This window comes from Clinocottus analis, unplaced genomic scaffold (assembly GCF_023055335.1).
Source record: "Clinocottus analis isolate CAN_PGR_092001 unplaced genomic scaffold, fCliAna1.0.p SCAF_13, whole genome shotgun sequence".
In the NCBI taxonomy this organism is placed as follows: Eukaryota; Metazoa; Chordata; class Actinopteri; order Perciformes; family Cottidae; genus Clinocottus; species Clinocottus analis.
The window spans coordinates 8,846,435-8,869,272 of record NW_027175854.1 but is presented as its reverse complement, the minus strand read 5'-3'; the positions used below and the strand labels follow the sequence as shown (position 1 = coordinate 8,869,272).

At 42.9% G+C, this 22,838-nt stretch overlaps 1 protein-coding gene across 1 annotated transcript in view; it reads left to right on the top strand.

Moving 5' to 3' along the window:
• arrdc1b (arrestin domain containing 1b) overlaps window positions 1–22,399 on the top strand; it is a 29,702-nt gene extending 7,303 nt beyond the window's left edge. Inside the window, exons 2-8 of the mRNA XM_068574829.1 lie at window positions 8,578–8,688; window positions 13,569–13,619; window positions 17,320–17,474; window positions 17,825–18,007; window positions 18,453–18,629; window positions 18,909–19,374; window positions 19,899–22,399. Coding sequence (XP_068430930.1) covers window positions 8,578–8,688; window positions 13,569–13,619; window positions 17,320–17,474; window positions 17,825–18,007; window positions 18,453–18,629; window positions 18,909–19,374; window positions 19,899–19,963 — 1,208 coding nt within the window. The 3' untranslated portion in view covers window positions 19,964–22,399. The remainder of the gene's footprint in view (window positions 1–8,577; window positions 8,689–13,568; window positions 13,620–17,319; window positions 17,475–17,824; window positions 18,008–18,452; window positions 18,630–18,908; window positions 19,375–19,898) is intronic.
• Window positions 22,400–22,838: the final 439 nt, after the last annotated feature.

Sequence of the window (22,838 nt, the reverse complement as noted above, 5' to 3'; positions counted from 1 at the left end):
GTGTCTGGAGAAACATACGTCCTGTGACCATTCAGCAAGGCACTTAAACCATAAATGTTATTTATGGTCATGTTGTTGAGTAGGGCCTCCAAAGATAAAAAGTAGTATCAGGGTGGAAATTTTCCGTCACACTTGCAGTGATTCATAATTGTTTTGGTGATCTTAACTGTCACGATTACACCGAGTTTTAAATATTTTTTGCCTCAGTTTTCATCTCAACATCCCTGACCTAAAATTGACAAGAATGAAATAATGAATTCCCTTGTTGCGCCCTGTGGTATAATGAAAAGCAGGTCATAATGCAGCTGCTAAATGTGTCATTACCCTCAAAGACTGAACGCAGAGACGGCGCTCACGTCTCCTCCGGCCATGACGTCCGTCTGGACGTCAAGGCCGAGAAACGTCCGTGGTATGAATTTCGTGGCACGATGTGGTGACGTGGATGCGAGGATGCAGATTGACGATTACATGTCTGCTGGTGGTTTCCTATGATGTAACCTTTGCATCGGATAAGCCTCTCATGCATTTGTGCAGGGGATTTGTGTGCGCTGTACATGCAGATGTTTATGCACCCTAAACTCAAACACATGCAAGCACAAGCGTCATAAACTCACTGGAAGCCAGTCGGCAGCCACTTAGGGCAGTGAGTGTCGGGCTGGTCCGTGATTGAACACTGACAGATTACTTTCCAAGCAGGGTGTGCAGTTCACGTTACAGTCAGACATTATCTAAGTTGATTAAACTCTTCTGGAACACCATTCTTCTGAAGGAGATTCAATCATTTGGTGGTTTGATGAAGGTGGATTAGAGTGCTGGCTGAGGCCCGGTGACTGTAAAGGCCAAAGCAGAGGATTCATACCACCAAACCGATCTGCACATCGTCAAGGCTACAGGTGTGATGCAGCAAAGGACGCTGGGTAGCCAAGTAGGCAGATTGCATCAGACAAGTGGTCCCATTTGACTGCTGAAACCAGTTTTTAGACTGTCTGGAACTTTCCAGACAGTTTGACCAGGGAAACTGAGATAAATTGCATACAGTCTTTGGATTAATTGTTAATAAATAACCAGCACAATGCACTCAGTCAATTGACATGCTGTACGTCTCGTCTTTTAATATCGTTCAATACACCAGTGGCACAACAGTGAGTTACAAAGAACACAGTAACTTTGTTAAATCATGCAAAAGGCCGCCTCAAACTGTCTAATAGATCTGATTGGCCTCATCTTCATGCTTTGTCAGTGCAAAATGCACAAAATGAACGTTTCAACTCTATTTTTTGTTCCCTGTTGCTTCTTAATTGACAGTTGAAAATCCGCGATGGAGGGCATGAAGCCGCACATTAATGTTCTCTTGCTTTCACTGAAGCGTCTCTGCCTGATCAAACGGAGCGGTAACTCGGCACAGGTCTGAACCAAACAGCCCCGGCTCTATTCGGCAGCAGGGGGATTCCCTTACAGCCAGGAGTGATAGATCATGAGATCAGGTGGCTGCGTTTGATATGTCTCGCTGAGACGCATTAGAAAGGAGATGTTGGAAAATAGAGAAGGACTAATTGTTTTGCAGCGCCGAAAGATTTAATGAGGCTGGTGAAGGTAGCGTTGGATTACTCGCGCTGTCCTGTACAAAGTGAAGGATGTGAACTCTCAGGTTTTTTGTGGAAAAGATACATTAGAATGGTTTGACAAAAAGGTTTATTTAGAAACATTCAGGGTCAGTGGTTCTTGTTACATTTTGTTCCCTGTTCTTCACGGCTTTAGTTGGCGCCAGAAGAAAATTCTCTCAAAACTCGAACTAGAAAGCGTTCTCTCTGTTCTGACCTCGCCGCTCAAATGAGTCTCACAGAGACACGGCAAAAACTAAATTGCCATTCATTGTTGTGCAGTATTGTTCTGTTGGACTCTCTCTATGAATAAAGCAAGCACAGAATAGTCTGTCCTACAACAAACCCGTCAGGTTAATCAATCCAAATGAACGGACTGACCTGCTTGCATCCGCTTGTGCAGGTTTTCAACATTCTACAGCAGGTTCTTTTAAAACCAATCCAGTCTTATCACACAGACACCGCTTTGGGAGTTTCCGTGCCTCATTATGCTGGAATGTCTACGTGACGTCTGAGGAGCCGTTTTTCAGCATATGTGAGGAATGCTGATCAAGTCAAGCAATTCAAACAACTCTTTATCTTCTCTCATTTGCACTCATGACCCACTTCAGGATGAAATCCTAGTGGCCGTGGTTCTTCTCCGCCGTGTTGTGTCTGAGAAGTCGGGGGTTTCCACATTCTGCTTTGTTCCCAGTAAAGTTCAGACCTTAAACAAACTGAGGCTCCTTTGTGCTCCTTAGCCATTAGCTGAAGCTGGACTCTGCGTAATCAGTGTCAATAAGTAGCCGACATTATCAGCATTGTGAGCTCCCCTCCCAAGCTGACTCATTTTCCCATGTCCTGACGCAACAAGCAGAAAGTTCTGACTTAATGGTTTTCTCCCACAGAAACAGTTCGGCCTCTTTCCTCTTGGAAAAGTTCAAACTGTTGTTGCAGAAGTCCTTTATTCTCTCACTCAATGTTTAGCATTGTTATGCTTGCCGGAGTACAAACATAGTAACTTGATCGGGAAGTGAAGCTGTGCTTTTGTTTTGAAAAGCTGGTGACAGAGCAAACAACAGTATTGTGTAACTGGCATATATTTCCAGGAAAGAGTGCCCTGAAGGACAACATTCCTGCACAGGGAGAGGTGAAAGATAATGTGTGGCACAAATTATATTACCAGGGAGAAATATCTATCTATATCTATCTTTAAAATATTATTTTAGGCTAAACCATCATGCTAGACTGTATGACAACAGTAGTTGTTAAGCCAGGTCTAGTTTCTAGTCTAGTCTATCTATCTATCTATCTATCTATCTATCTATCTATCTATCTATCTATCTATCTATCTATCTATCTATATAATGTGTCGATTATATTTATATATATATATATATATATATATATATATATATATATATATATATATATATATATATATATATATATATATATATATATATACACACACAACAGCAGCTGGCATGAACGTCTGGTCTCGTTCTCAATCTTCTCTTCTGACTCTTTGATAATCAATATTTGACTTATTCAAAAAGGTTTAGAGGTTTGGCTCCTTTTCAGTAACGTTTTGGTATTGGATGGTATTACATCCATATGTTATATCAGCATCGGCATCCATGCTCATCAGCACCACACCTTTGCCTCCCACCCGCGTCCTCCATGCCCTACCAAAACCCTGTTCAAACCCACATCTCAGAACCATTAGACACAACACAGCAGTCGTGTCTCGCCAGCCAGATCTTGAACCGCCGTGGATTGCATCCTCTCTCCTGAATATGTCTGCCCACACTAGTCAAGTGCGTGAAAATCTAATGAGTAGCAGCACCGGGATCATCTCCGCCTACAGCAACTCTCGTTGAACCGTGGAGACGACCTGGACGGACTCCAGTGTGTTGGCAACAAATCCCGGCAGCTGCTGAGTCAGAGCTGTGCTGCTGGCTTCTCTCTTACTACTGAGTGTTGTTCTCCCTCAGGCTGTGGTTTAATCTGTGGAGAGCTGGTTCCTGGCAAGGATTCCTGTGCTGGCAGCAGCAAGGTGTGATCCATAGCTGCTGGTGTGTAGACGAGTTTGAAACTGTCGGCTTCACAAAACCAAACCAAATCTCGTGAATTGAGTTGAGTATTTCTGGACCACTTGAGCTGGGCATCGTAGATCACAATTTCCGCATAAATCTGGAACTTCAAGGTCTATTTTTTGCCCCAAATTGATTTGGAAAACAATTTCAGTGAAACTGTCCGGGTACCGATCATGAACCACATTGTCCCCGCATTTGGCCCCTTTCATTACCAAATGCTGCCATGACTTTTTCATATTGATGATGTATTGCATTTTAAGGTTTTGATGTAACTGAACATGCCTTTTGCCATCTGTGACTGCTAGATTAATCTCCTGAATTTGCACAATAATACTCTCAGACTTTTTCATCCATCTGTTGTTACTCACATTGTATTTGTCAATATACATAAATAATTTAAAAAAGAAGAAAGCACTTCTTATTGACAATGTGTTTCATGCTTGGCTTATCCAAGCTGAGAAAGAAAGAAAAGATAATGTGTATAGTCTTTTACTCCAGTTTATTCTGGATTGTGCATTGTATATTACCGGGTCGCATGTTGTTGGTTTATGTTGCCTAAACTGGAAGCCTAACTGTTCCTCTGGCACATTCAAATGCACTATTGCTCCATATTTACAGATCTTAACTATGACATATTTCAATGTGATATTATGACTGCAAACATGTGCGAATGTATATATTAGAAATAAGAATTAGGCTTCTTGTGCGTCTCAGCCCACACAGTCTGTGAATAGCTATGACTTATTTTGAGATGGTATACACTGAAGGAGGTTGCTGTTCAAAAGCAGACTCTTAAACCATGATTGGAGCTTGGTTAACGTCATTCCAACCTTTCTTATTATAATCAATTAAAACATACCTTAGAGATCTTACTTTGCTACATATAACAGTTTTATCATAAGTCATAGCTCTGTACCACCAACGAAGGCGGTACAGAGCTATGACATGCAAATATACATTCATGAAAGTCTTCTGAACGCAAATTAGAGAATAACTAAATTTATTAAACAGAGACATATAAATGCATTTTAGAGAGGCAATACATTTAGTATAATTGTGCCCAACTGTGGAGATTCTTTGACTATTATAGGCGTCATCGTGACATAATCATATTTAGGGATGGGCTGGTGACGATAAAATAAAAAGATGAGAAAATAAAAAAACAACCAGTGGTTTTGCCGCAGACCCTCTCAAAGCCTTTTTTTTTTTTTGAAGGCCACAGAAGGAGCTCCATCCGTGGTAATGCCCACCAGTCTGTTCCAAGGTAAACCATCTCGCTCAATCGCGTCGCAGCAGCTCCTAAAATGTATCCTTGGCTGTGCTGCGACCGTGCATTGGACTCAGACTCTGTAATTCTTCTGCCACTTGGAATTGACCATTAAAACCGCTCATGAATATGGCTGGCTGGGCAGTGTCGGTTTTGTCTGTGCTTTCGTCAAGCACCACGGAGTGTGCAGTGAAACCTCTGGCTCTTTCGCGTAACGGATCATAAATGTCACTCTGCCACTGTGTTTCATCGATCGAGAGATATTGCTGAACAAGCTCTTTTCTGTACACAGCATATAAGCGACATGCAACACGCAATGCTTCCAGTGCGCGGCTTTCCAGCTTTGGCGATTAACTCACTCACCACACATATAACTTGCCTTCACTGCAGCATCGCCGTCCTCCTTGGCCTTCTTCGTAAATGACGCGTGGGCCGTCAGTTTGAGACCACTGGTAGTTTTAGTTTGAGTTGCCGAGTCACAAGCCTCTTTTCGATGCAGTTATCTTCATTCTGAACTCAATCTCCTGCCTCTCGTTCACCCAACATCAGAAGAGGATGGGCATGTGTGTGTAACAATGTCAGTAATTCTCAATGAAGTCTGCATAATTATTTTTCCGTGACGGACAAAGTGAAAGTCTTGCGTGTTCACACAGGAACAAGAACAGAATTAATCTCCGCCGGCATTAAACATCAAGAACCAGGCAAAAGACTAAATTCTAGGTTCGGGTTTTGGACTCCTACTGCCACTCATGGTTTAACCATGGTGAAACATGAGGACATATCATTTTTATGTCTCGACATCGGACAGATCATTACCACTCCCGGTCCATCCGGCTCCATGTGTCTGCGTAGAGTCCGGCTCTATTATTCAGCCAAAGCAGCCTCTCTTATGACACAACTATTCACTATTCAGCTGTGCTGCAGCCGCTCTTCCTGCTGCTGCCACCGCTGCTGATGTAGGGGACATTAACAGATTACCCCTGTGCTGACCTTTTGATGGGCTGAGCTCTTCTCTTTTCCACAATAGACAGCTGTAAACAATATCAGGAATGGCTCCCTTTTCCCCATCACATTTGTCTACTTTACACCTCTATTGTTGCCCCTGTGAAGTGTGAGGACTCTAGAAAGCTGTGGTAATGTGTATGAAGGTATTATTCTTCCGCAAAAATGAGGCAGATGGCTGCAGGAGTAGACTGCGGGGTTTGGTTAATGACCAGATAAATGTGCGTTAGTCTGCATGGCTGAAGGGCAGCGCTCTGTTTTGTTGTTTGTAAGCGGCAGATTTTGGTTCTAGCTTTTACCGGCAGAGGTTTCTCCCTTTTCCTTTTCCAGCAAACTGTGCCAAGAGTCGTGCCGGTGTGAAGAGCCCAGCCATCTGTCAGTTTGAGAAGGAGAGATTGTGTGCGTCTGCGTGTGTGTGTGTGAGTGTGTGTGTGTGTGTGTGTGTGTGTGTGTGTTCTGTAATACCAGCACAGCATCCTGCATTGATATGCCATCCTTGGTCAAACGCAGTAGTGTGAGGCGGTGGTTCACGTTGTTTGACTTCACATGCTCTTATCATAGCAGGATTTTAGAGACCAAATCACATCAATGAAAATACGAATCAAATACGGTCTGGCAGGTTTTTAGGGAAAAAGACGACGTCGGGTAGACATTTTGTTCTGCTTCATGTTTCTGTTTGTATTAGACAATTGTGGGGAATGTTGCAAATATCCATGGTGACCATAAGGGTAAATTCCCCCCCATTGGGATGAATTTTGAGGACTTTTCATCTCCTACCACCACCAGGTCAAATTTTAATTAATCCAATACTTTTCCATCTGCCCTCAGCTGTATTCAGGCCACTACAACATTTACAACGATACTTGGCCATATCTGTCTGACTGTATGTCTGCTTATCAGAATTACTGAAATAATACTGAGACTGGGACTGTTTAATCCTCTGGCTTCTGTCACGTGTGTGTGCGCGTGTGCGTACATCATCATAGACGGATCAACAAGAGCGATGAAGAGAGGAGGAGTGATACCGGGGGTGGAGGGAGAGCTGTGTTAACGCACTGCAGAGCTGGGTTAGCAAGGTAACTTCAGGTTTAACCCAGGCGTTTCAGTGACGGTGATTCACTTCTTATTGGGGTAGATTGCCGTTGTAAATTCCGCTGCATCGTAAATTATTATTACACAACTACTAAAAGGTTTGGCCAGGTGAGCCAGGCTAAAGACAACACAGTTTAGACCAAATTTACCAAATGCAGAAAGGACAGCTGGCAAATTAATAGTGAAGTGAATTAATAGGCTTTTAGCCTAATATCACTTCCCCATCTGGGGCACAATATATCTGACTATTAATGTGTACTGCCTTACATTTATGTTTTGCCTATATACATGTATATTTGTATGCTGTGTAATGCCAATATTTCAGCCTTATACTATTAGCAGTGACACCAGTGTTGTTTACCAAGTTGCTGGTGTTGTTATTTTCGTGATGAATAATAATTCAATAAATGTATATCTTTGTAGTTACTGGTCATATTTAAGAAAGCCATGTTAAAGTCGAGCCTGACGCCACTTCACACCTCACAGAATGATCCCAGCCTCTTCCATGCTGTGAGGCAGATGGCTTATTGATTAAACACCGGCATTACTCTACCACCACTACCAGGTACTCTTTATCGACCGATACCCAGAGCCCAGGCATCGGTATCAGGACGAAAAAAGTCTGATTGGTGCAACACTAATTAGCCGAGTGTTAGTCTCTTTGTTTGTAAAAGTAGGCCGCTCAGCTGCCGGTAGACACGAGCCCTGGTATTGTGAACCAGAGCCAGATAGAGAAACCATTGGGTTGACTTGCAGAGTACTTGATAACCTCCATTTAGAATGATTGTGGTTGTTAGAGTTAGTGGAGCCAGATAACAAAAACAGCTACCCCGGCTAATGCTAATGCTGACAGACAGGAACAAAAGTTATTCTTGGTCTTTTAATCAACCGTGAAAAGATGTCTCTGTGTGGCTATTTGAATTCAATCACTCTTCACCTGTATTTTAGTCATCTTGACATGACCTCTTTGTCTTACCTGTGGCCTCATCACCATCATCACCCCAGTGACTCGCAGGTGTAGCGTGACATTTGGCGAACAGTCTGCAGTATGATTCATAGCCTCTTTAGTTTCCTATCAGCTCCCTGATAATGTTACTACTCCTCCTCCTCCATCTGTTGACAGAAACTCCATTCACAGTCTGTTGTGATTCTTAACCACATCAGAATGCACAAGACCAGCACCAGAGGGCCCATAATGATTCAGTATAATGAGTCATGCTAATCAGTGTATATTGTGCTGGGCTACCCAAACTGTGACGCTTACATGGGACAACTGTCCTCTTTCTAATTAAAAAGAAATGTGAATGATGATTCTCATGGAAGTGTTCCCAGGAACACTTAGGAAAATTATACATTTGAAGTGTTTTTCACATGCTCAAGCTAAGCACAGGAAGTGGCTTGACAAGTGAATCAGAGCGACAGTTAACGGTTTCTCAGAAGGTGTTGACGCAAAGCATTTTTGATGGCCAGACAAAACAAGGGCGGTGAACTTTACAGACAGTCGATTGACTCCTTTTTCTCTCCTCTCTTTCCACAGCCATCAAGGTGAACTGCCAGGGCTCATGTGGGATCTCCAACAAACTGAACGAGGTCGCATGGGCTCTGGAGGAGCAGTACTTCAACAGCACGTTGTCCGTTGCTGACAAAGGTGATGCCTGTAAAAGCTTTTTCTGCTGTTTGTCCACATATAAACGCACAGGTGCATCAATGGTGACCATAATGTTCAAGCCTTACATTGTTTTTATTCTATGATTCTAAGAATTACACTCCGGTTTGCGCATTTGGTGCAAAAAAAAAAAAGAAGATGCAAAAGCAGGCAGCTTGTTGATATTTAGTCATATTTGTGCTCACTATGAAGAAAGCTGCAGACTATATGATGTGTACTACACTGTGAAAATCCAATGGTTGGCTAGAAATTGAATGAAACTGGTCTAAACCTCTGAACAGTGTTTTAACAGCAAAGCACATCACCTTTGTGCGACTGTGCAGATTCTCAGCTTACGTCCTATATGTGGATCAAAGTGGTTCATCCCTGTTCATGTCAGAAGCTCCCATCTCATAACAGCACCGTGTGATGGGACAGAAACCTTCTTCCAGCCTTTTGCTTTAATTGGTTTATGGGAAATCTGCTGCAACAGGCTTAATCTCTCAGAGGCAGCAGTGGGTTTTTAACAGCCGTGTAGTGCGGCGTTAAAGCCTCAATCATTCCGAGTAGGACACCCTGTATTCATGCTCCAGCCGGTCTCTCCGCATGCTACCTCCCCGAGGTGAGTCGTGGTCAGCAGTGTCTGATCCGAAAGTTGGACGTGCACCGCAGAGGACAGGTTTAATTTTTTTGCGGTCACCAATCGCTCGCCCTGCGGAAATGAGAGCTTACACAAAGCCAGCAACGTTTTTTGCCCTACTGGACCTTTTGGGCGCGAGGGTCGTCTTTTATATTTGTATTGGTTGCTGATACCGCCCACAGCCAGGAGTTGGAATGTGCTGTGCATGTATTAAAATGTGTCGCAAATGCAAATCGCACTGACTTAATGGCAGTCATTGGAGCGTGTGATCCATGCCGGTGGAAACACCAACAAGCTCATCAATGTTTAACACCCAGGACCCTGTGCTTCATCATGTGGCTTACACCAAGTCCATACATTTATATATACTAAAGTGTTAGAAAATTAGTTATTCTGATATTGGATCACAACAGACGTTTCCCCTCCTTTCTGCTCCATCTTTCTTACTATGAAACTAGGTGATTGGAACATGTCATTATGGCAACACCGGTGAGAGCAAATGTAGAGTAAATGTCAAACGGGGTTAGTAAAACTTAAGCTTTAGATAAGGCTTGGATTACTCAGACTGCACAATTAAACGGGCACAGACATGAACACTCTCGCCTCATAGTTGGCATACTACTGGATGAGCTGTCGGCCGAATGGTGCATAAAGGCAGGCCTTGTATAACGATTAAACAATATATATAAAAAGCATAGACATAATCTGCAGGGTGCCAAACAGTCAGTGTAAGTCAGGATGAAAATAACAAATATTCATAGGACATGTGAGTAAAAGATAAACACAACAGGGCTGGACAACAAAACTTCAACACTTATTTTGTAAAACTGTCAAGTATAAGCTGGCAGTCAGTCTGGTCAGCTGTGTTGTCTTGGACACTTATTCATTGTTCAGGTTGTCCTAGATGTTTGCCAGTCTTTTTAGGTAAAGCTCTTGAACAGCTGCTTGTGTTTAGACATAATTTGACACAAGACTTTAGCTTTCTTTCATAAAATTAAAAAAGTGGAAAAGTACTTAATGTTAATTCTTAAAGTTAATCACTTTGATATTGCCACTGAAACCCGGGTATATTGTTGGTCTCAAAAACTGCAGAAAAAATACATTAGTGTGCAAAAACATTGTGGGAATTAATATGAATAAATACAAATAAATTAAACTAAATAATTACCACCATGTTCCCCACATTTGCAGTATCTTTGAAGTAAGAGAAAAAAAGTAATTCCACATTTCAGTCCACACATGCACACACACTGCACGGTGTAAAACACCATACTCCTAAACAGAGGAGGACATGAATAATTCATGACACAGCCTCCTTCTGCGCGCCCCTTTATCTCTTCCATTTTTCCGGATCCCATTCTCTTGCGAAAATGTGCCGCTCTGCCCCCAAGAGCTGAGCGGCACACAGGGAGCGAGACAGGAAGGTTGACTGAAGACCACCACACACACACACACACACACACACACACACACACACACACACACACACTCTTACACAAAGCCAGCAACGCTCACTTTGGCTGACTGATAATGTAGTATGCCACAGATGCTTGGCGGTTGTAGACCAGTGATGTCAGCATCCATTCTTCACCCTGTCACTTTTGTCAGTTAATGACCTTCACAACATAAGGATCTCCCTCCCACCACCGCAGCCTGGTCGTGGTTACACTGTGGACTTGTTTTACAAACTGACAGCTGTATATTTAGACCATGCTGGAGATGCTGTCGCGTTTCCTTCGTTTCCATGCTCTACGTTGTCCGTTGATGATGCATTACACATCTGTGCGCAGTTAGTATCGGTTACATCGTTGTTTTATTTCCGTTTGCTAAACGAGAAACGTCTTTGCACCATCTGGTTCAAGGTCTTATTTAGTGTCACCTTATTAGATTTATGGATGTCATATTTAGACACCATGAGGCAAGAATGTAAAAAAACAAAACTAAGGAGAGAAGGTCTTGTTTACTCAACTCAATCCTCCATTTAGGGTTTCTATTATCAGTCTTTCCAAAACAATGAAACGTTTATGTTTTTTATTATTCTATTCTAAGATAAGTAGGTTGTTTATAGCACTACATTAAGAATTATATACATGTTTTAAGTTAAATGACATTTGATTTGTTGGCATTCAAAGACTGACACTGCACATAAGTTACATCATCGTAACTGTTGGTTGATTCCCCAAGACAGAACCTGTGAGTTGCAGTCAGTCTTTCCATCCACCGGTTTTTATGTGCATTTTCAATTTACATCAGAAAGAAAAGCAGTCTGACAAAGTGTGTGAAACAGATAAGGTAAATGTGAGTGAAATGTCCACTGAAGCTTGTCCTCCCCGTCGCTCCACACAAATGTCATTTTACCGTTCTGAGACAAACAACAGGAAGCAAATGCAAACATCACTTTTACATCCGGGTTTTTCTACAAAGGTTTCCACGGTTTATATTCCGACTGCCTCTCGTTTAACTGCGCCATCTTGTTGTGTCCTTTTCTTCTGCACTGGCATGATGGTTACCCACCTGCTGCTCATCTTGTGATCCAACTTCTGATCATCACATCACCGTAGTGGATGGAAACAAGCGTTGGATTTACTAGGTTCAAATTTGCGATACATTTGTTTGGAAAACTGGCTAGTTTATTACCTTAACTCTCCAAAGGTATGATAGTAATACCAATATCATTTTGGCCTAACAATGGCACTAGATTAAAAGTATTGAGATTGTTAAACTTGTTATAAAAATTCCTTCTGGGACCACGAACAACAACTCCATAAACATATTTTTGCTCTGCCGTCCAGTTTAATACCAGTCTTCTTCTAATGTGGTTATTTAGGTAGAACAGGTTTTAATTGTAGAGGCTTGATATCCAATGAGATGGATATTCAAATGTGGTTCAAATGCCGTGGTTAACAGATTTCGCCTGATCTTTTCTGCTCCTCTTTTCATGATTTCCCTCATCCTGACTGTCTACCTCCACTCAGTAAACTGATGCTATCGGAAAAAAGAAAAGAAAGAAGAGTTGTGCCCATCCCTAAAGACGTTAGACATGTTGCTGTCTGGAAGAATTTAATTGGGCTGTGGGATCATCTCTAGAGAAATAATAAGCCGACTCTCAAGGTGCTCCCGGGGTTGGAGGGATGGAAAGGCTCTTTTGGTACCTCATAGTCTTCTTCACAATTTAAGGAAGCTTGTGAAATAAACAAGTATCAAAATTGAATACAAAACACCTCTCACATCCTCCGAATGACACATATGCCTCTAAAACCCCAAGTAGTCTGATAAGATCAGCAGCACAAAGTTCTCGTATACTATTGCACGTCAGTAAGTTTCATTTGCTTCTGCACTGCAGCTTGATAGAGCTGTATTTTAACCCTGACGTGTTAAAATACACATTTGTTTTGTTGCCAATGTTCATGTCGGTGTATATTTTTCTCATTGAGAACAAAACTTATGAAAATACAACCTGCAACTGAACTAATGCCATCGAGCATTGTCTGTGTATCCAGAGTTTGCTACGTCGTAACCCTTTGTGCCATAGAGATTCATTGGTGTCAATGAGCCTGGACTCACACTCGGGAACATGTTCTTTCATCACCATGAAAACACACAACTTCAATTATCCCACATACAGTGCCTGCTGCCGTAAATACTCACTACATCCCTGAATGTGTATTATTCCGCAGCTAGTCCCCGACAAATGTAACAAATTGCCTCTGTTTGAGTAACATTTGTAATAACTTTTTTTTAACTAGTTTACTCGGAATCAATGGCCTCAATAGACGTGATCTTTAGAAATATATCATTAAACTGGCCCTTTTCTTTAAAACCCAGCGATGCTGACCTGTAGATGTTGCAGCGGAGCAGAAGAATGCACTTAGCCTTGGGTCGATCACTGCTGGCCCCCACGGTGCCGCTGTGCTTGTAAATCATTGATTAACTTTGCTGAGAAATGCTCCAACTTTGCCAACTACACATGTTATCACTTCCTCCGACACCGGTTGATTGGTTTCAGGTGCTAGTTTCGCTCGCTACAAAAGGCGGCTCGGCTCGGCTGTCTGAACAATGAAGCTGCTTTGTCTCAGTAACTCCATCCCTCTGTGAAAGCAGGTGACTCCCAATTGCATACGAAGGGATATGGGGAAGTCAAAATAAACAGAATCGTGTACACATACACGCCCTGAGTATTCTCACTCTATCTGCACCCACACATGTCATTTGCATTTAACTGAGAGACTTCCTCTTTCCACAGGAACCCTGGTGGCAGGCGAGCACAGTTTCCCCTTCCAGTTCCTCATCCCAGGTGAGTGTGTGATTAAGCCAGGTGATCCATTCAACTTCATTCCTCCACGTCAGAGGCACGCCTTCAGTCTTCAGTTCCCGTAATAGTTTCCAGGTCCAGATAGCAACAGTGTAAGGTGCATGCTGCCGTGATAAAACCGGATACCATGAGACTTTCTCCCTGTGTGTATTTACAAAGTGCTCAGCCCAAAGCCCTTTGTCTCCCACACAAAGCAGACTGACACAGATCTGTAATACCAATGGCGTGTGAAGGATCATTATATGGTTAATGGTTAAGTTATGTGGGAATGGAACATGCTGACTGTGACGTGCCTCAGCATGATAAGTCCCCTTTTTTCCACATGCCACTTCACAAGGCCGATGAATAATAAAAAAATAAAAATGACATCACAATCACGGACATGACGCAGAGATCAGCTAAACACGCTTGGCACCTGCGAGGGCACACACAGTGCAATGTCTGTCTGGTATCTTGCACTCTCTCAGGCGTGGGCTGAAGCACAGGGGTGGGGGGATATTTTTAGTGTCCTCTCCTGTTGTGCAGTCACTGTTTAATTGGTTTTCATGCCTACGTGCTCTCAGAGCCTCGGACTTGAGTCCATCAGCACAGGACATGTTAACTATCATCTAGCGATGAAGGGAGACAAACATGGCAAAAACGTTTTCAGGCACTAATCAATTTAGAGATGTTGGGAGATACTTTGCATCTTTCTCATGTCTTCTGTCAGACCAGTGGAAAGAAAACATTCAGAATACCCATTTGGGTGTTTTTTTTTTTTTTTACTACTACTTTGTCTTTTTTCTCCTAAATTCCTCAATAATTTCTCCTAAATTCCTCAAAAGTTACCATTGGATAATGATGCAAGTACTGAAAGTACATTCTTCCTCAGACTCTGATCCAGAAGAAAACTTCAGTAACACCGACATACACCAAACTGTCTGGTTTCATATCTATAGTCTGAAGTTTTTACAGAGGGTTTCATATATCATTCATAGCCTCATACATACAACATTCTATTCCTCCAAACATGATGGTTTCTTTATGGTTATTGACAGTATTTCCTGCGAGACTCTGTAACAACCTTTGACTCTTGTATGTCAAACATACTTTTGAAACTGTGCTTTGTCCATTTATTGAGTTCTGGAAATGAATGCAAATACAACATGTTATAAGATAAGGATATTGCATCATTTCCATATTCAAACATATCTTATTACAGTGCGTATAATACAAAATATAATACCAATTAGTGAAACATTTTCACCCTATCCATGTCTGTGTGTCCCACACCCCCTGCTGGTACAGCGTGCAGACTGATTCTGATCTGTCATTAAAAAAGACTCGCAGCACAGAAAGTCTTTTAGGTAGAACGGCCTGCATTTTAACACTGGATTGAATAGGTAATGGCGATAATTAGATTTATTAGGCTCTTTTATAAATGTCCATTTGTAGATATAAAAACGTGTCGGCATCAAAGCACATCATAAATACATACAATGCTAGAGAATCATGGTGATGTGCAACCTACAAGAGTGTGGAAGTTCATTACCAGATGACATTGCTTTTATTTAAAGGTTGCACGATCTTGGAATGACAAGACTATGTATTGTTGTACACAAGTATGATAATAAAGTTGATTGAAATTAAAGAAATGTTCAAAAAACAAAACAGAAATCCTCTTAAAGAAAACAAAACGTCCTATGTGTTCCTGACCGTGGTCCTCAGCAATGAACACTGAGCAGCTTAAGGACAGTTCCGACTCAGAGACGAGAGATGGAGACCTTGAAGCGTCTTCAAGTATGCAATGAAGCGTTTGCTCTGACAGTAAATGGATGAACGTTCTTTTCAAAGGAAGTAAAAAGTGAATACTTCACATAAGCCCACCATAAATACTGAACAAGCAGCTGCAGCTCTTTCAATAAGCTCCTCTACAGCAGGTCGTTGATTATCACATCATCAATGTTTCAGCTTCTACCTCCTGTCTGAGTGTCCTTGAGCAAAGAAACACCGGGACGATGCGTGCTGAGCTGGATGTGGGGGTGTTGCAGAGCGCTTCGTGCTCTGAGGATAAAGGTGCTGCATGAATGCAGTGAGCACCAGAAGTGGGACTCTTCACCTGTCAAGGATTCGACTGCGCGGCGATTCTGGAGGAGCAGTTTATAAAATGGGCATTTAACTGGAGTCGAGGCATCAGATGGTGTTCTGGGCTGATCAATTTCCGCCGAGGGAACGAGAATTCAGACGAGACGAGGAAGGCAGAGGCCGAGATGCATTCAGTACGAGGACAATGATAGGGGGGATAGGGTGAGGTGAAATGGTGGACGGCCTCATTCCAAAGGGACATGCTGAAGAGGAGAGAAACAAACGAGATGAAAAGGTGATGCGTTTCGATGGAGCGCTAGAACATTGTATCCTTTGTCGATGAGCCCCTGCACATTGCGCAATAATCCTTGTTTTCATACAACTTAACTGAATAAATGGGAATAACCAGTGAGCAAGACAAGGACCGCCTTAAAATGCCCAAATACTTCTTATCTCACTGTTGATTTCTGAAATTAAACTGTCAACTGTGACACATTTCAAAACACCAACACTAAGCTGGGAGGAAGATATTGGCTGCTACACTCAAATGATGCATTCGGTGAGACAAAAACAACCCTGAAGACGACAATAGAGGAATATTTAATAGGATCCATCCACTGGGGACCATGACTCCATCACTTTTACCACAAATGTGGCCCAGTTTTAAAGTAGGTGCCTCTACTGGTGCAAATCAACAGGTGCTCACGAGGTTCATTGGTTGTACAAGTCCATCCTGAAAAAGTAAATGTCAAGGAGCTGCCCAGTTGAAATGAATTTAGCAAGTAAAGCTGTGGCTCAAAGAGTTTGAGGGGGGTCTTTGTTCGGCACGTTTCACAATCCTCCGCCACTTTCGGCCGCCGCGAGCAGGTTAAGCTGGTGCGTCTCCAGGGAAAGACCGCTCAGTGCTTCAGTCCGTCCTTTGTCGGTCCGTGCACCGCTTTGTTTTAGCTCTCCGAGCGGTCTGCAACAAAACACAACAGCAGCCCACGTCTCTGGTTTAATTCTTATTGACAGCAGCAGCAGCAGACTCGTCCCTGGAGCCGCCGCCCGCCTCACTGACATTAGCATCTGAATGAGGGTCAGGAAGAAGCGGAACGCTTCACGATAGTGAGAGTGGCTCAGCCTTTGTTTTGACAGCACATTAATCAAATTTTTGTACATCGTGTTTAGGAATTTACATGCAGATTGTTTGTACGGCTTCCAGATGAGTTTTTTTTTCTTCCTTTCCTCTGGCTCTCAACATCTCTCTCCTACTGTCTGTTGGTCCCTAAACAGTTATTTTTATCTGCCTCTCCTTTATTTTCCTTCCCTGCAGCCTTCTCCCTCCCCGTTTCCTGCTCCTCGCTGCCCTTTCCTCGAGTCACAAGAACAATCAGTGTCTTTTTTTTCTCCATTGTCGACAAATGTGCTGGAATCACAGTCTGAAAAGCTCCTTACCTCATGACAGCTCTGATAGAGGCCAACAATTTAAAATAAAATCTATTACAATTTTAGCCCAATTAAATTAGCCTTTTCAAGAATTGCATTATTGCGACATTTTGATAATTTGTTACTTGTTCTTTTCACCCAACACATATCGATTGAGATACCAAAGTAACATTTGCAATTCTCTCTTCAGTCGCTGTGCCGACCTCCTTCGAGGGACCCTTTGGGAAGATAATGTACCGCGTGAGGGCGGCCATCGACACGCCCCGCTTCTCCAAGGACTACAAAGCCTTGAGGCCCTTCTACCTGCTCAACCGGCTCAACCTCAATGAGGTTCCTGCCATTGAAGTAAGTTAAAAGTTTCCCAACTTTTTTTGAAAATCTCCCTTGGCTCATTTTCTTGCCTAGCAAACCTCAAAGTTCAGACACTAATGCAGAGATTAGAGCAGAAGAAGGGACGCATCTCTTTATTTGATCAGTGCTTGTCTCGGTCGAGGCTTATTTGATTTTACGGCCAAGCAGGGTCTAATTCATTTTCTCCTCAACCTCCCCTGCATTACTCACTTATCACTCACGCTCTTCCCGACATGACTGTCAAGCGTTTCCTGATTTTTTTGGAAGAAAGCAGGATTTTAAAATCACTGTCAGCTAATGACGCTCCCTCAGAAAACGTTTATCCTGTGACTCCGTCTCCGCAGAATCCGAGTTACGCCGTGGCCACGAAGAAGTTCACCTACCTCCTGGTGAAGACGGGGACCCTGATGCTGAAAGCTCGCAGCGACCTGAGGGGTTACATCCCTGGGCAGGTCATCAAGTTAGCCACCGAGATCCACAATAAGTCCGGGAAGGACACGGGATGCATGCTGGCCAGTCTCATACAGGTAGAGCAGTAATTATTATCGGTCATAATGCTGTTTTTTTCACTCACCCTTTAAAGAGGCTAACTTCTTGCTGCAGTGATTCATCTATGGAAATTGTGTCTCGCAAAGGCTTTCTGAGCACAGAACAGCTGCACTGAATCGTAAAAAACAATCAAAAAGAAAGAAAATGGATCATAAAATCATAATCTGTGTCTTCATAGTCTTTTCCAAAAAAAAACATTATTTTGAGCACAACCAGTGTGCACAGCCCACTGGAAATATCCATTTTAAGGGTTTTAATTAATTCATAGAGCATCATCCTCCATGTGGGAGCACAGGAAATCACTCTGGACCCCGAGTATGAGTTCCTCCTCTATTACAAAGGAGACACTTTTCTTTCCAATGAGCTCGATGTGGGTGAATTGGCTCAAAGTCACTGTTGCATGTTTTTTTGTCCTCATAACAGAAAGTGACCTACAAGACCAAGCGGCCTGTAGTCGACCTGCGGACCATCGCGGAGGTGGAGGGCGCCGGCGTGAAAGCAGGAAAACATGCAGAGTGGAGAGCGGAGATCATCGTCCCTCCTCTTCCTCAGTCAGCACTGGCCGGCTGCAGCCTCATAGACATCGACTATATCATTCAGGTCAGTGTGTGTGTGTGTTTTAAATGTGGACAATATTAAAATCCTCCGAACTTTGAAAGTTAATTATAATGCCGAGTAGTGGAGCGTACTTAGAGGGCGACACTGTTTTTTTAATGATTGTTTTGTTTCTGTTCCCGCTGGCGCCTGCACACAATCAGAATATTTTAGATTTTAGAGCTACATTTTCAGCTACTTGTGGTTTATTTTCTGGCAACCAGCTCCTTAAACGCAAATGAATAATAGCCAATCTATAAAACAAGTCTCCTGTTTGTGCTACAGGTGTCACTAAAGTCTCCAGACATCGTTGTCACTCTGCCCATCTGCATTGGGAATATTGCCGTGAACTTGTCTCCGTCGACGTCCATGCTCTCCGGTCCAGGCCACAGCGGCGCAACGGCCGCACCCGGCGCGGCAGGCGTGATGCCCAGTGCTCCGCCGGCGGAGGAGGAGGAGCCAGAAGAGGGGCTGTACGCAGGCGGAGTGGCCAGTGAGGAGATTCCCACTAAGAGTCATTCTCAGCAGGACCCCTTCGGTCAGCCGCTCACCATGTCCTCCGGCGCCTTCAGCCACGCGCCGGGCACTGCTCTGCCTCCCGGCCACAGCTGGTCCGACGCGTCCGCTCCCCTGTTCTGTGTGTCCACCGGGGCCACCATACCTTTCTTCACCGAGGGAAACGTGACTCCTATCCCTACTTCCTGTTCTCTCATCCTCCCCCCAGAGTACAGCAGCTGTGACTACCCTCACGGTTAGTTCTTCAACACCAGCAAGCAGACAAATAAAAGCATCCGAGGCCAATTAAAAATCCACTTCACCCCTTATCACAGTCAGGGCTTTGCAACGTATTTTTTTTTATTTAGGTTCTGACTTCAGTGAGTTCAAGGGATAAATTGTCTTAAGTTCAATCTCTAAAACCGGATAAACATCCATTGATTGTGGTGGCTGAGTCATTCACAGTTGAAACTCAATAATCCTAAAACACGTAATCTAATAATTGTGTAATAACCACAGAGTAATGCTATAATTATTACAGGAGCCCATGTTACCGCTGTCATGTCAAAGCTGAAAAGTGTCAACAACACATTCAGCCCCGGTTAGAATCACATTTCAGATAGACTGATAAAAAAAGAAACCCTCCATGACAAAATCCATTGATTTACAGTGTACTTTAGTAGTTACCAGAGGAACAGAGGCTAGGAGCTGGGGCAGAACTTCATTTTTGTATATATATTGATACTGACTTTATTTTTCTTTTGTCTTTGTGTGTTACAGAGCCCCCACCCACTTACGAGGAAAGCTGCAGTAGCGTCGACTCCAGTTTCAACAGTGAACATTAGGGAAGCAGGCATTCGACACCCTGGAGTAATCAGAACAGAGACACGGCGGGTTTCAGAGGATGGACGATAACTCCACCCCCCCCCCCCCCCCCTCCCCGTTACAAGCACCCCAAAGATTGTGTATTTGTCCTTGAATAAGTAACAAACAAAAAAAGGGATCCTGTCTTCTATTGAATATAAGTTTAATTTGTCGTGTCTCATCAGGTAGAGTCAGACGGAACGGTTGAACATCACTGTGCCTAAAAGAAGTACAGCGTTTCGATCATTCAGTGATTGAACATGTTTCTTTCATGGGAAGGAGTTAAACCTGCTTTTGGTTCTCCAATGAACCTTTGCATCTGTGATGCCTTGACAATTATTTTAGCCTCCTGAAGGCTCATGTTTGACGAGATCCATCGCTGGCCTTTTTTTTCTTTTCTTTTTTAAATTCTTGTTCCAATAGTCCACTTGTTATTGTGACCTACCGCTGTCCGTTTGTGTCTCAGTTGTCCTCAGCAGCAGCAGCATCAGGGCAGGGATGTCTTCATGCTGGACGTCGAAAGGAAGACTCGTCACCAGAGGTTAGGGTTTGTCTAGTTTAACTCGTTAAACACCCAGTGTGCAGGATATTCTGTGATTATAGCATCTTGAGTCAGAACTTGTTTGAATCCGACAAATCGGTGTTGAAGACAACCAGGGTCTCAGCAACGCCTTTCAGTTGTGCAACTTGAAACAGGTGGCAGTAAAAACAACAACTAAATGACATACTATTAGTCAATAAAGCAAGTCACTCTAGAATCTGTATATTTTTTTGCATTGTTTTAATCGACATGACCGACTGGAATATTTACATATATTTACACATCCTTGAGCTGCCATCATGTGCTGTTGCCTCATACAGCTGAGAGGTTTAGCTACGACACCTGTTTTGTATTCAGAGAACAGTTTATCTGCAGATGAGGCTTGTTTCTCCTGCAGCTGGATGTGACGACTGCAGCGACGACTCAGGCTTTCACTGCCCTCTTGTGGCTGTCTCTGGTGCAAACTCCTCAAACTCCTGCAGGTGGAGCTGGACATAATGGCCCATGCAAACCAAAATGCTTCAAGGAGTCCCTGCTCCTGTGATGCACCATGTGCAAGTGGACTGCATGTCGAGCAGAACGGACAAATTGAGGTCCTGAGATGCGATGCAGGTGTTTAGCGTCACCGTTTCAGTCCGAATGCAGTTTTTCTCCTGTCTGTTGCCTTAACGTTCTTTTAGTGTTGCGTCCATGAGATGAAAAGCGCTCTGGAGTGTCAGTGATAAACACACACGTGCACAGTAGGGCACTTTTCTATGTGTGTGCGTGTGCGCGCGTGTGTGCATGTGTGTAAAACAGAACTTATTTTTGATAAGTTCACCTGACGTCTGTTTTCCCTCAAACTCGACTGTCTCAAATTGACTTGTAATTCGGCGCCTGTGTTAAATGAATCGGGAGTAGACCGTTTCTTTGCTCTTCGCCTGCTGTGGACGAGGGCTGTGTGATCATTCCACACTTTTAACTGAAAATGTTTTGGAATGTTACATACATTTGTCTTATTCTGTTTTATCTTGATGACAGTAACTATCCATATTTATATGATTATAATGGTTTTAACCACATCACTTTGAAAACACCGCTGAAAATTGTAAGCACAACTGCTGTCCTGGATGTGTGTTTGGTGTTATTTTAACACCTTTTTATAGTACAATCTGAAAGTCCATCCTCTGAAATGAAGACAAAAAAAACATCACAATGCCGGTGTCGACTGGTGTTGCAGATCATGTTGCCAAGTGTTTTTTTTTTCAGACTTTGTATTTTATTTAAGACACATCAGCGCTGAGATTGTCCACAGACAAACTGCTGTTCCTGTCCTGGCTCTACGTCATTGTGACTGCATGCCTTAAACAATCTGGATTCCCACCACCTCCTGCAGGAGCTCGTGGTGGACTTCTCCTGTTCTCTGTCAGGGAGGACATCGGGGATGCACAGCTCCTTCTTGTTGTGTCTCCTGTGGACTTTGCTTTAGTGCACCTGATGTATAGAAATGTAGCGTTTCCAAAACAGAGAGACCACTCGACCGTAGACCTATTTTTATGTTAGAAAATATGTGCAATCCTCTCATCTCCAAGAATGCTGCAGCACCAACTCCCTAAAATCATTTCACGCTGCCTTTATCGATCCGGATTCTGTTTAATTCGTCTCCACCAAAAGGTACTATAGCTTTATGAAGCTCCAATTGTAGTTACTTTTTTGTTCTTTTTTTGTTCTTTTTTTTCCCCTCACATATTGATGAGCGGTGTCTGGTTTTGTATTTTTCTACTCGTTAAACTGTTTGCAGGTGTGGATGCAGAAGGTAGCACCTCAATCAGTAAATGTATATTTCAGCATACAGTGCGGAATCAGTTGTACTGTACGGTATAACAATAAAGATGTATGACGTGCTTTTTGTTGTTTATGTGGACAGAGTTATGCTTAGTTGTTCTGACATGGGAATATGCTTCCAAAACTCTTTTGTTATCTTTTTTTAAAGTAACTGTGTACATTGCATCACCTTTCGACAACAAGGCAGTTACAAGAGCATCGCGCAAACATGTCTGTTTGTTCGGACTAAAAACAGCTGAATTTACACATGGACAGGCTGTTTGCTGTTTAAATGTCGGCCATGCTAATGAAGTTGATAGCTTTGTAGCACTTGAACAGAGGAACTAGTTGTAGGCGCTCTGCATGAACAAACAGTAAAACCACGAACAATATTGCATATTGATATCGCCCAAATGTAAATATTGCTATAATAATTTGATGCCTTGCAGGTTGACATGTTTTTCCGAGATCAGAAAAAAACTAAACATGACTAACATCAAAGTCACAATAAG